General features: G+C 39.8%; 1 protein-coding gene across 2 annotated transcripts in view; it reads left to right on the top strand.

Annotated features, from left to right (window-relative positions):
- AXDND1 (axonemal dynein light chain domain containing 1) overlaps positions 1-12734 on the top strand; it is a 162418-nt gene that overhangs the window by 31100 nt on the left and 118584 nt on the right. For both annotated transcript variants that reach the window (XM_077452841.1, XM_077452840.1), the window contains exons 4-7: positions 1897-1999; positions 10733-10818; positions 12108-12164; positions 12262-12370. In XM_077452841.1, coding sequence (XP_077308967.1) covers positions 1897-1999; positions 10733-10818; positions 12108-12164; positions 12262-12370 — 355 coding nt within the window. The remainder of the gene's footprint in view (positions 1-1896; positions 2000-10732; positions 10819-12107; positions 12165-12261; positions 12371-12734) is intronic.

The raw sequence follows: 12734 nt of genomic DNA, 5'->3' as shown, positions 1-12734 counted from the left end.
GTAAGCAGCCTTATATAGTGTGGAATGGTGACTTATTCCCCCTGAGCCATGATTGGCCAAATGCACCCTGTTGTTACGATCATGCCACAGATCCAGTTTTCTGTAGGTACTGATATTTTTGAATACCTATATGTTACAGTCTAACTTGTAATATTGTTGTCCAGCATGCAATTACCTTTTGCATGGATATAAATGACATGTTTTGGAGGTCCAGTTCCCCTAAATATGTCCTTATTCTGGCTGTACTGTTATTTCAGAAGTTATGAAATACACTGGGGTTACTGATTCTACCAGGGGAGAGAGACAGAAATGTGTATTGCTTAAGACTCCTTAGTCACATAGTTACACAGTAGGTGAGGTTGAAAAAAGACGCAAGCCCATCAAGTCCAACCTATATGTGTGATTTTATGTCAGTATTACATATATCCCTGTATGTTGTGGTCATTCAGGTGCTTATCTAATAGTTTTCTTGAAACTACCGATGCTCCCCGCTGAAACCACTGCACGTGGAAGGGAATTCCACATACTTGCTGCTCTTACAGTAAAGAACCCTCTATGATGTTTAAAGTTAAACCTCTTTTCTTCTAATTATAATGAGTGGCCACATGTCTTATTAAACTCCCTTCTGAGGAAAAGTTTTATCCCTATTGTGGAGTCACCAGTACGGTATTTGTAAATTGAAATCATATACCCTCTCAAGCATCTCTTTTCCAGAGAGAATAAGTTCAGTGCTCGTAACCTTTCTTCATAACTAATATCATCCAGTACCTTTATTTGTTTTGTTGCCATTCTTTGTACTCGCTCCTTTTACAGCACATCCTTCCTGAGGCCTGGTGCCCAGAACTGGACAGCATACTCCAGGTGCGGCCGGCCCAGAGTCTTGTAGATTGGGAGAATTACTGCTTTATCTCTTGAGTTAATCCCCCTTTTAATGCATGCCAATATTCTGCTTTCTTTGATAGCAGCAGCTTGGCATTGCATGCCATGGCTGAGCTTATCTACTAGGACCCCCAGGTCCTACTCCATCTTTGATTCCCCCAGCGGTTATCCCCTCAGTGAGTAGATTGCATTCATATTTTTGCCACCCAAATGCATTATTTAAAATGATTCCACATTAAACCTCATTTGCCATGTATTTGCCCACCCCATTCATTTGTTCAGATCTACTTGCAAGGTTTTCCACATCCTGTGGAGAAGTCATTGCCCTACTTAGCTTAGTATCGTCCACAAATACAGAGATTGAGCTGTTCACCCCATTCTCCAGGTCGTTTATGAATAAAATAAATATGATTGGTTCGAGGACAAATCCCTGCGGGACCCCACTTTCCAACCCTGACCATTCAAAGTACTCCCCATTTATCACTATCCTCTGAAATCGCCCTTGTAGCCAGTTTTCAATCCATGTACTCACCCTATGGTCCATGCCAACGGACCTTACTTTGTACAGTAAATGTTTATGGGGAACTGTGTCAAATGCTTTTACAAAATCCAGATACACCACATCTACGGCCTTCCTTTATCTAGTGAAAGCTCACCTCCTCATAGAAAGTTAATAGATTGGTTTGACAAGAATGATTCTTCATTAATCCATGCTGATTACTGCTAATGAAGCGGTTATCATTACTAAAATATTGTATATAGTCCCTTATTATCCCCTCCAAGAGCTTGTATACTATTGATGTTAGGCTAACTGGTCTGTAATTCCCAGGGATGTATTTTGGCCCTTTGGATATATAGTATATAAACGTAGTATACTGTATATATATTGAAGGATAGAATGTGTGCAGAAGTCAACAACTTTTGTGACAGTCAGCACTTTAGCCAGATTTCTTCTGTTTGTCAGTGAATAAAATATCTGAGTGCAATATGTTACTATTACTCTTTGTTATGATTCAGGGACATTTCTTTTCTTTGTGATGCTTTGGCAATAGAAAAAAAGACTACAGCAATTTCAGCTCTTCAGCCAACAGACCGAAGCGATATGTCACCTCAAACAATGGTATGTTATAGTTTTAAGTCTGAAAATGTCTTCATTTGTTGTTTTTTACTGTAATCAGAAGCATCCAATGTTACAATTAAATGCAGATTTTTTTTGTGCCTATGTGGGGTACACACTATAATGTTTTTTTTGTTCGATCCCGCAGGCTGAAAAAAAACAGATTGCAGTATTAACACAAGCGATGTTAGTCCGGCAATTTCCCCTGCTGCTCTATCCAATGGCTGCAAGCATTGATCGGATGCTGGTTTTCCAGCATGCTCATTCGACAGAGGCCAGAGGGAGATGTACACACAGGCTGAAAGTCGGCTTGTCCCTGCTGAACAAACAGTTTTCTTACAATTTTTTGCCCGTGTGTACCCAGTCTTAAATAGAACTAAAATAGCAGAACTCTTTTATTATTTACAGTCTAGGAGGGTACTACATTAACCACTTGGCGCCCATACTACGTCTATTGACGTCATGGGCTTTCAGTGGTTATATCTAAATGATGCCTGAGGCCACAGACATCATTCAGATATTGCCGTTTTCAGCCGGCGATTCCCTGCACCATAAGAATGATCATAGCGGCTGTTCCGCCGCTTGATCGTTCTTACGGGCGGCCGGAGGGGACCCCCCCCCCTTCCGCCGCCCTCCGGTGCTTCTACCGACTCACCGTTTCCATCGGTAAGTCGGTCACAGGATCCGCCGGCCCCAGCAAGTTACCATAGAGATTTCCGGTGGACTAGATCGTCCCCGGAGTCTCTATGATCGTACGGAGGTCAGGCACGATGTTATGACGTTTTTTTTTTATTATTATTCCCAGCCTAGAGGTGAGATATGGGGTCTTATTGACCCCATATCTCACTGTAAATATGTCCGATCATGCCATATTCCTATTACAAGGGATGTTTACATTCCTTGTAATAGGAATAAAATTCATCAATTTTTTTTTTTTTTTAAGTGTAAAACTAAAAAAATAAAAATAAAATTAACAATAAAAAAAATAAAAAATTTAAAGCGCCCCTGTCCCCGTGAGCTCGCACACAGAAGCGAACGCATACGTAAGTCCCACCCACATATGAAAACGGTGTTCAAAGCACACATGTGAGGTATCGCCGTGAACGTTAGAGCGAGAGCAATAATTCTAGCCCTAGACCTCCTCTGTAACCCAAAATATGTATCCAGTAAAAAAAATTAAAGCGTCGCCTATGGGGATTTTTAAATACCAAAGTTTGGCGCCATTCCACGACCGCATGCAATTTTGAAGCGTGACATGTTGGGTATCTATTTACTCTGCGTTTTTTTTTTTTTTTAAGCATGAAACAGTTTTTTTTCTGAAAAAAACGTGTTCGAAAAATTGCTGCGCAAATACCGTGCGAGATAAAAAGTTGCAACGAGCGCCATTGTATTCTCTAGGGTCTTTGCTAAAAAAAACATATATAATGTTTGGGGGTTATATGTAATTTTCTAGCAAAAAAATTAGGAATTTTACATGTAGGAGAGAAATGTCAGAATTGGCCTGGGCGCGAAGTGGTTAACCTCTGTTAAGATCTGCAGTTGCCATGGTGCTGCACGCTATGATCAGCTATGACATGCCATTTGAGAGCATGAAAGTTTGATTGGTAGTTGACATAAGCACACTATCAACTGGGACAGTTATCACTACAGGCAGGCCTTTCATTTAACTGTTTTGGGAACAAATACATTGTTGAGTTTAGTTCTGCTTTCAATTAACTATTACACCATACCTCCACACTTTTGAACTTCCGAATGAGGGACACTTGAGGCAAGGGACAACCTGTGGTGCACGCCGTGGCAAAATGTGGGTGTGGCCAAACTCTTACCAGTGGGAGGGGCTTATGGGGCATGGTTAAACTTTGTCTGAGCCTACCTTTAAAGAAGAACTTCATTAAAATAGTCAGGGACTGCATAGCAACCAGCAAAGGTTGAGACAATGATGACTTTAGTGAGAAATATACAATGTACAGTATTGTGTGTATATAGTGCAAGAATGTATAAGGCAGAGCACAGGGGTCAGAGATGTCTAATGCACAGAGTGCTGCAGTCGGTATTGGGTTTAGAATACATAACACAGGGTGCAGGAGTCCATGTAATGAAACATGTTCAAGGATCAGGAGTATGTAACATTAAAAGTGCTGGGGTTAGGAGCATATGAAACAGAGAGCACAGCCCAATAATACACAATGCACAGAATGCAGAGGTCAGGAGGGTGTAATGCACAGAATGCAGGGGTCAGGAGGGTGTAATCCACAGAATGGAGTGGTCAGGAGGGTGTAATGCTTAGAATGCTGGGGTCAGGAGGGTGTAATGCACAGAATGCAGGGGTCAGGAGGGTGTAATGCACATAATGCAGGGGTCAGGAGGGTGTAATGTACAGAATGCACAGAGTGCAGGGTTGCGCTTCATAAAGAGTGTAGGGTTGAAGGGGGTGCTACGTACTGAGTGAAGAGAGAGGGGGAGAGAGGTGGAGGGGAGAGGGGGGGAGGAGAGGGAGAGGGAGGAGAGAGAGAAGTATGAGAGACCCTAGCTCTGTCTGCAGTCCCTCCTGTGGGAACGTGTGTGTAACACAGTACCTTCCATGCAGTGTGCAGAGCCGTTCTTATAGCTGGGTGGTCACAGAGCTGCTCCATCCAGCGAATCTGTCTGCTGCTGTCCCTGGCTGCCTGCATTTCCTGCCCGCCCATCTTTAGCCAGCCTGTCCATCAGTCCTGGGCTGGGAGGTCTTCTGAGCTCTTTTCCCTGCTCCAGGGCAATCCGTCCTGGTTGTCCTTGTGACTCTTTGTCCCTGCTGCCTCCTGCAGCCTTCAGCCGGGTGCTGTCCCGCTTCCCACACCTGCTGCCAATCAGTCTGCATGTTTGCCCAGAGCAGCACTCGATTGATCAGACTGCCCTGGGCCCACGGAGCGCCGGAGGGGGAGGGGTAGTCAGCAGCGCTGACATGGAGATTCAGGGAGAAGTCAGTAGCACCGGCTGAAAAAAGCCCAGCACCAGCGCACCCCTGCCAGGGTTTTCAATGGAACCAGTTGCTGGAACTTTTTTCGGCACTTGGCTCCCTCCGGGACATTGCTATGATTCGCCAGGGCATAGAACAATTTCTATGCCCCAGTGAATCCGGGGCGGTTGGGAGGTATGGTTACACCCATAAAACATTTTTAGATAATACAACCACACCCCTTCTTACCTTGTGCATCAAATATCTGGTATTTCCTAAATGTAGCATTATCATGAATAAATTAATGATTTAATATTTACCACCATCATCTCTGTTTTTACATTCAATACTTGTTTTTTTTCTACCTAAGACCTTGTGCACATGGGATGCCTAAACATTGCCCACATTTTTAGGCATTCGGGCATTTTTCTTTACTGATCTATTTGCAGTTTTTATTGGGTCTGTACAAGCCACATACAGTGCCTTGAAAAAGTATTCATGCCCCTTGAAATTTTCTACATTTTGTCATATTACAACCAAAAACGTAAATGTATTTTATTGGGATTTTATGTGATAGACCAACACAAAGTGGCACATAATTGTGATGTGAAAGGAAAATGATAAATGGTTTTTAACATTGTTTACAAATAAATATCTGAGTTAATACTATGTAGAACCACCTTTTGCTCCAATTACAGCTGTTATGCCCTGTACACGCGGTTGGACATTCCAACGACAAGATCCGTCGGATTTTGGCCCAAACTTGTCTTGCATACATACAGTCACACAAAGTTGTTGGAAAATCCGATCGTTCAGAACGAGGTGACTATAAAGTGGCCAGTAGCCAATAGCTTTCGTCTCGTAATTTATTCTGAGCATGCGTGGCACTTTGTGCATCGGAATTTTCTACACACGATTGGAATTTAAACGATCGGATTTTGTTGTGGGAAAATTTTAGATCCAGATCTCAAACTTTGTGTGTCAGAAATTCAGATGGAAAAAGTTAGATGGAGACAACACACGATCAGGAATTTCTGACAACACAGTCCGATCACACATTTTCCGTCGGAAAGTCTGACCGCGTGCACAGGACATAAGTCTTTTTGGGAATATCTGTACCAGCTTTGCAAATCTTCTTTGCAAATTATCTCAAGCTCTGTCAGATTGGATGGAGAACTTCTGTGAGCAGTAACTTTCAAGTCTTACCACAGATTTTTCATTAGATTTAGATCTGGACTTTGACTGGGCAATTCTAACACATGAATATGCTTTGATCTAAACCATTCCATTGCAGCTCTGGCTGTATGTTTAGGGTTGTTGTCCTGCTGGAAGGTGAGTCTCCGCCCCAGTCTCAAGTCTTTTGCAGACTCTAACCGGTTTTCTAAGATTACCCTGTATTTGGCTTTATCTATCTTCCTATACACTCTGACCAGCTTCACTGTCCCTGCTGAAGAAAAGCATCCCCATAACCTGATGCTGCCACCACCGTAGGGATGGTGTGTTCAGAGTGATGTGCAGTGTTAGTTTTCTGACACATATAGTGTGTTGCTTTTAGGCTAAAAAGTTCAATTTTGGTCTCATCTGACCAGAGCACTTTCTTCCACATCTTTGCTGTGTCCCCCACATCGCTTCTTGCAAACTGCAAACTGAACTTCTTATGGCTATCTTTCAACAAAGGCTTTCTTCTTGCCACTCTTCCATAAAGGCCAGATTTGTGGCGTGCATGACTAATAGTTGTCCTGTTGACAGATTCTCCCACCTGAGCTGTGGATCTCTGCAGCTCCTTCAGAGTTACCATGGGCCTCTTGGTTGCTTCTGTTTAATACTCTCCTTGCCTGGCCTGTCAGTTTAGGTGGAGGGCCATGTCTTGGTAGGTTTGCAGTTGTGCCATACTCTTTCCATTTTTGGATGATGGATAGAACAGTAGGCTTGTGCAATTCGTTTCGTAACGAATCGAAATTCGGCCCAATTTTGCATCTTTAGGACATTCGGATGCATCCGATTGTCCGAATAAAAAATAACGAATAACAACGAATACGAAAGAAATATAACGAATGAATTTGAATGAATTTGGTAATTCTTTAAAGATCTAATGAAACAAAAGGTCAGCTCAAAGTAAATCTTATAGTCCAATCAGCTAATTAATTTTGCGTCGGAGGTTGGATTACTGGCAAAGTGCATTCCTGAGAACTGAGTTAGAAGGGTGTTGTATTGTATTTGAGCCAAGGAGAAGAGACGTTGTCATTGTGTGTGTTAAAAGATTCAATAAACAAACGACTTTCCAAACTACGAATCATTATCACGAATGTCTATACATACATAAATAGCGAATTTCAACGAATACGAACGAATTAATTTGACACTCTACGAATAATGGGAAATGTTGAAATCTCTGGTCTCCTTCCAGAGATGTCAGAACACATAGAATGTGAGCATGGGACTATCATGGGGCACATATACTAAATTAGAAAAGGATTGAAATCAAACCATTATACAATATAAAAAAAAATTATTCAGAGAAAAAAAATACAAAATAATATAAAAATATATAATATTTCCAAAGATATGGGTCACAAAGTTGTAGAGATGGGTAGGGTAATCGCTCAACTAGTTTCGCTTCGCAGCTTCATCAGGACATTACCTACGTCTAGAAATACATAGATTTAGTATAACAAGTCATTAAATATACAAAACATAGTAAGGGAGGAAATATATAAAGAAGAGGATAAATTAATTAAATATGGAGACATATTTAAAAGGTTTGTAACGTAAGAGCGCTCGTCCTACCTCTCCGGCCCTAATCCTGAGCTGGGTCAGACTCGATGGCACAAAGCAGGAAGAAAGTCTTTCCCGGTGACTGGGAGGAGATTTTGCCAAAATGTCGACTATTGATCCAGAAGTAATGATCAATAACTATGTATAGAGAAATATAAGATATAAATAAAAGAGAAAATTTCTCTTTCATTAGGCTAAACTTATTATCGAAAGGAAAACACCACATAAAAGGGTGATGGTGATAAGAAATGAAGAGACGTGAGTGGTTATTGTGCCAAGTGGAAAATGGGAAGTTTAAGATGCAAAAAGGGCATTAAGGAAACAAGATCAATCATTATATCAAGTTTAAAACTTTTATAGATTTTAAAGTGTATATTCCAAGTTACTGGGTATAATGAAGAACACCAGTGTATGCTGAAGAATAGGGAGGACAAGTGAATGAGGTGGAGTGAGGGGGATGAATAGAGTGACCCATCCATAAGAAATAGATCAACCATCAAGATATCGCAGTGAAAATCAGAATGATAAGAAAGTTTAGGTAGTTATATAGATGCCTTCAAAACATAGTTACCCCTTATTAAACTGAAAGGGGAGGAGGTGGGACCCGGAAGTGTATAAATGGTCTAATTGGACCACTGATGACATCTGGAGAGTGTAGGCAGGTAGTAGATTAGGAATAGTTTTCCTCCAGATCGATTAGTTAGTGTACATGGTTTCTATTCACCACCAATGTCGCGCTAATTAGCGCGAAATTGGTGGTGAATAGAAACCATGTACACTAACTAATCGATCTGGAGGAAAACTATTCCTAATCTACTACCTGCCTACACTCTCCAGATGTCATCAGTGGTCCAATTAGACCATTTATACACTTCCGGGTCCCACCTCCTCCCCTTTCAGTTTAATAAGGGGTAACTATGTTTTGAAGGCATCTATATAACTACCTAAACTTTCTTATCATTCTGATTTTCACTGCGATATCTTGATGGTTGATCTATTTCTTATGGATGGGTCACTCTATTCATCCCCCTCACTCCACCTCATTCACTTGTCCTCCCTATTCTTCAGCATACACTGGTGTTCTTCATTATACCCAGTAACTTGGAATATACACTTTAAAATCTATAAAAGTTTTAAACTTGATATAATGATTGATCTTGTTTCCTTAATGCCCTTTTTGCATCTTAAACTTCCCATTTTCCACTTGGCACAATAACCACTCACGTCTTTTCATTTCTCATCACCATCACCCTTTTATGTGGTGTTTTCCTTTCGATAATAAGTTTAGCCTAATGAAAGAGAAATTTTCTCTTTTATTTATATCTTGTATTTCTCTATACATAGTTATTGATCATTACTTCTGGATCAATAGTCGACATTTTGGCAAAATCTCCTCCCAGTCGCCGGGAAAGACTTTCTTCCTGATTTGTGCCATCGAGTCTGACCCAGCTCAGGATTAGGGCCGGAGAGGTAGGACGAGTACTCTTGCATTACAAACCTTTTAAATATGTCTCCATATTTAATTAATTTATCCTCTTCTTTATATATTTCCTCCCTTACTATGTTTTGTATATTTAATGACTTGTTATACTAAATCTATGTATTTCTAGACGTAGGTAATGTCCTGATGAAGCTGCGAAGCGAAACTAGTTGATCGATTACCCTACCCGTCTCTACAACTTTGTGACCCATATCTTTGGAAATATTATATATTTTTATATTATTTTGTATTTTTTCTCTCTGAATAAATAGTTTTTATATTGTATAATGGTTTGATTTCAATCCTTTTCTAATTTAGTATATGTGCCCCGTGATAGTCCCATGCTCACATTCTATGTGTTCTGACATCTCTGATAGGAGACCAGAGATTTCAACATTTCCCTTTAATCTATCTTATTGGGATGAGGGTGCACTTTTAGTTTATTCCTTGTAATACCTCAAAGCCATTCATTACTCTACGAATAATAACGAATTATCCGAAAACGTATTAACGTAACATAACGAATATAACAGAACAAAATGATGTATTCTACGAATGACAACGAACCGAAACTAAACAAAATTTTCCGTTGTGCACAAGTCTATTGAACAGTGCTCCATGAGATGTTCAAAGCTTGGGATATTTTTTTTATAACCTAACCCTGCTTTAAACTTCTCCACAATGTTATCCCTGACCTGTTTGGTGCTTTCTTTGGCCTTCTCAATGCTGTTTGTTCACTGAGGTTCTCTAACAAACCTCTGGGGGCTTCACAGAACAGCTGTATTTATACTGAGATTAAATTACACACAGGTGGACACTATTTACTAATTAGGTGACTTACAAAGGCAATTGGTTTCACTAGATTTTAGTTAGGGGTATCAGAGTAAAGGGGGCTGAATGCAAATGCTCATCACACTTTTCACATATTTGTAAAAAAAATTGAAAACCATTTATCATTTTCCTTCCACTTCACAATTATGTGCCACTTTGTGTTGGTCTATCACATAAAATCCCAATAAAATACATTTTACATTTTTGGTTGTAACATGACAACATGTGGAAAATGTTGAGGGGTATGAATACTTTTTCAAGGCACTGTAAATGTGCGCTGCATATAGATCAGTAAAAATAATACAAAAATCTGTGTTGCTGGTCAATATTTTTATGTACATTCATGCATATATGTGCATATGCTACACTTACTTGATTTAACCACCTTAAGACAAAAAGCTAGGAGAATGTTTGCGTACAAATATGTGTATATATGCGCAAGTGCTATATAGCCAATCCTGCCAGAAATATATGATGTTCATACATTAGTATCCCCTGCAGGTACCCTTATACTCGCAAAACAACATGCCAAATTATTATTTTTTTTAACAGGCTTCTGTTTGTTTGCCTTATACTCAAAATAGCTGCTTTAAAACAATGTAATTCTGCTTATCACAAAATATAATGGTGAAATTAACATGATGAACACCAGAATTTTACAAATAACATTCAGAATGCATAAATGTGGTTTATTCCAGTATGTTATTTTTCTTAGGAAGGAAATATTGGAGAAAGTATTATACCAAAGGAGTTCTACGTGGTTAAGAACAAAGGTGTTTTGGGACTTGAGTATTATGAAGAGTGAGTAGACTTTGTTTTGTATGGATCTGACAGTTATGTAGAAATGTATACAGAAATGTATACAGTTACTGTTCAGTACATGAAGTACTGTGTAAAGAGTCAATCCACTCATCAAGTTGAACCACCCAGCATCTTTGTAAATACTGCATCTCTCAGGGAGTTTGGTGAGGAGAACATTTACTTCCCTGTTTCATCCACCTACTGTGGTCATTAGGGCAGGACTTTCCCTATCCAATGGATACTTTCTACTATCTTTGGAGTGAATACAGCAAGAAGACTTTTCTCCCACTGGAGTCCACCGATAACCTGAAAATCAATGGGTGGATAAATCTATGCATAGCTAAAATATCACTATTAGAGGAATTTCTTAAACATTTGTCATTGGAACAAGTTTCCCCATTAAAAGACTTTCCCTCTATTCCTGTTCTGGTGGCAACTCAATTTTTTTGATTTACCTCACTTCCAATCCGCATGACATTGGTGATCAGGACAAATGGAAAGAGCAAATGTCTCTAACAGGATACAGACCTCTATAAAAACCTTACAGGGGTCTTGCCCTTTTACCATTTTATTCAAATCTAAAAAAAAAAATTGCTGGATCTTTATTTATTCTTGATGTTATAATGACTAAGCCCTTGTACACACGGTCGGAGATTCACACGGAATGTGTCCTATTGGACCGTTTTGTCGGATATTCCGACTGGGTGTGGTCTCCATTGGACTTTTCCAACTTGTCGGTAAAATTATCAGACAAAATGCTCAGATCGGACATATTCCGATCATGTGTAGAAAATTCCGATCGGACAAAGTGCCACGCATGCTCAGATCAAATTCCTACACCAAAGCTATTGGCTACTAGCCTGAACGTAGTCCTGTCGTAACGAAATAACATCATCACATTATGTACAATCGGATTTTCCGACAACTTTGTCCGACCGTGTGTATGCAACAGTTTCGGACAAAATCTGTCGGACAAAATCCAATGGATTTGGTTTTCAGAATGTCCGACCGTGTGTACAAGGGCTTACAGTGAAATAATAGCCTATACTTAATTAGTTATCATGGACAATATCCATTTTTTGTTCTAAGTCAGACCCACATTGTTAGTCAACACAGTCTATATGCACAAGGAACAGGTGATCTGCATTTTAGCATTAATCCTGTTATTTGCTATACCAAACCATACCTTAAATCTGAACCGATCACTCTCCCATATAAAGCGCTACTGTGGTGTTTACACTAATAGATGGGTTATCCAGCATTAACATCTTTCTTTGTTCTGCCACTAGTAAGTATACAACCCTGCTTGAAGATGATGAGAAGAAGCTTCGTCTGTTTCCATCTATGTGAGTTTGGTCTTCAATGGTCGGATACGAAGTAGAAATCATAATCTCGAACTCTGCAAATAGTATCACTCACATTTGTTTATTTCTAACTATTTAGGAAACCTAGTGGGAGATCAGAGGTTCTGCAACTTATGAAAGTGTTGGACAACATGCTAATGGATGCAGGGGTGGATGAAAAAGACCTAAAATTGGAAGGTCCATCTCAGGTAATAATATGATGGATGAAGTTTCTTATTAGCCTAGTTCAATCTACTGTAACAGGTTAACTCAAATAGTAGGATTTAAAAAAAAAAAATTATTATAAATTAGGATAAAATCTACCGGTCAATGTATTGTATATATTAAAAGTCTTCTCCATGGGATAAAGTTTCCCAGGCTGTATTGACTAGTGACTTCCCTACACACGCTGCACATGCAAAGTTTGCTGTGATCCATATCATAACACTGGTCTTAATCAATGATGTTCAGCCAAAGCTGGAGCGAGCGTAGTACAAGTAGAAAACAAGTTACTAAAACAGGCTGGGGGAGGTCAGCGGCACTGAGGATACAATGAAAAATGAAAATAGGTCA

Source organism: Lithobates pipiens, unplaced genomic scaffold, assembly GCF_037356315.1.
Source record: "Lithobates pipiens isolate NorthernLeopardFrog02 unplaced genomic scaffold, aLitPip1_a1.2 Scaffold_23, whole genome shotgun sequence".
NCBI classification, from domain to species: domain Eukaryota; kingdom Metazoa; phylum Chordata; class Amphibia; order Anura; family Ranidae; genus Lithobates; species Lithobates pipiens.
This window is presented reverse-complemented; position numbering and strand designations above follow the sequence as displayed.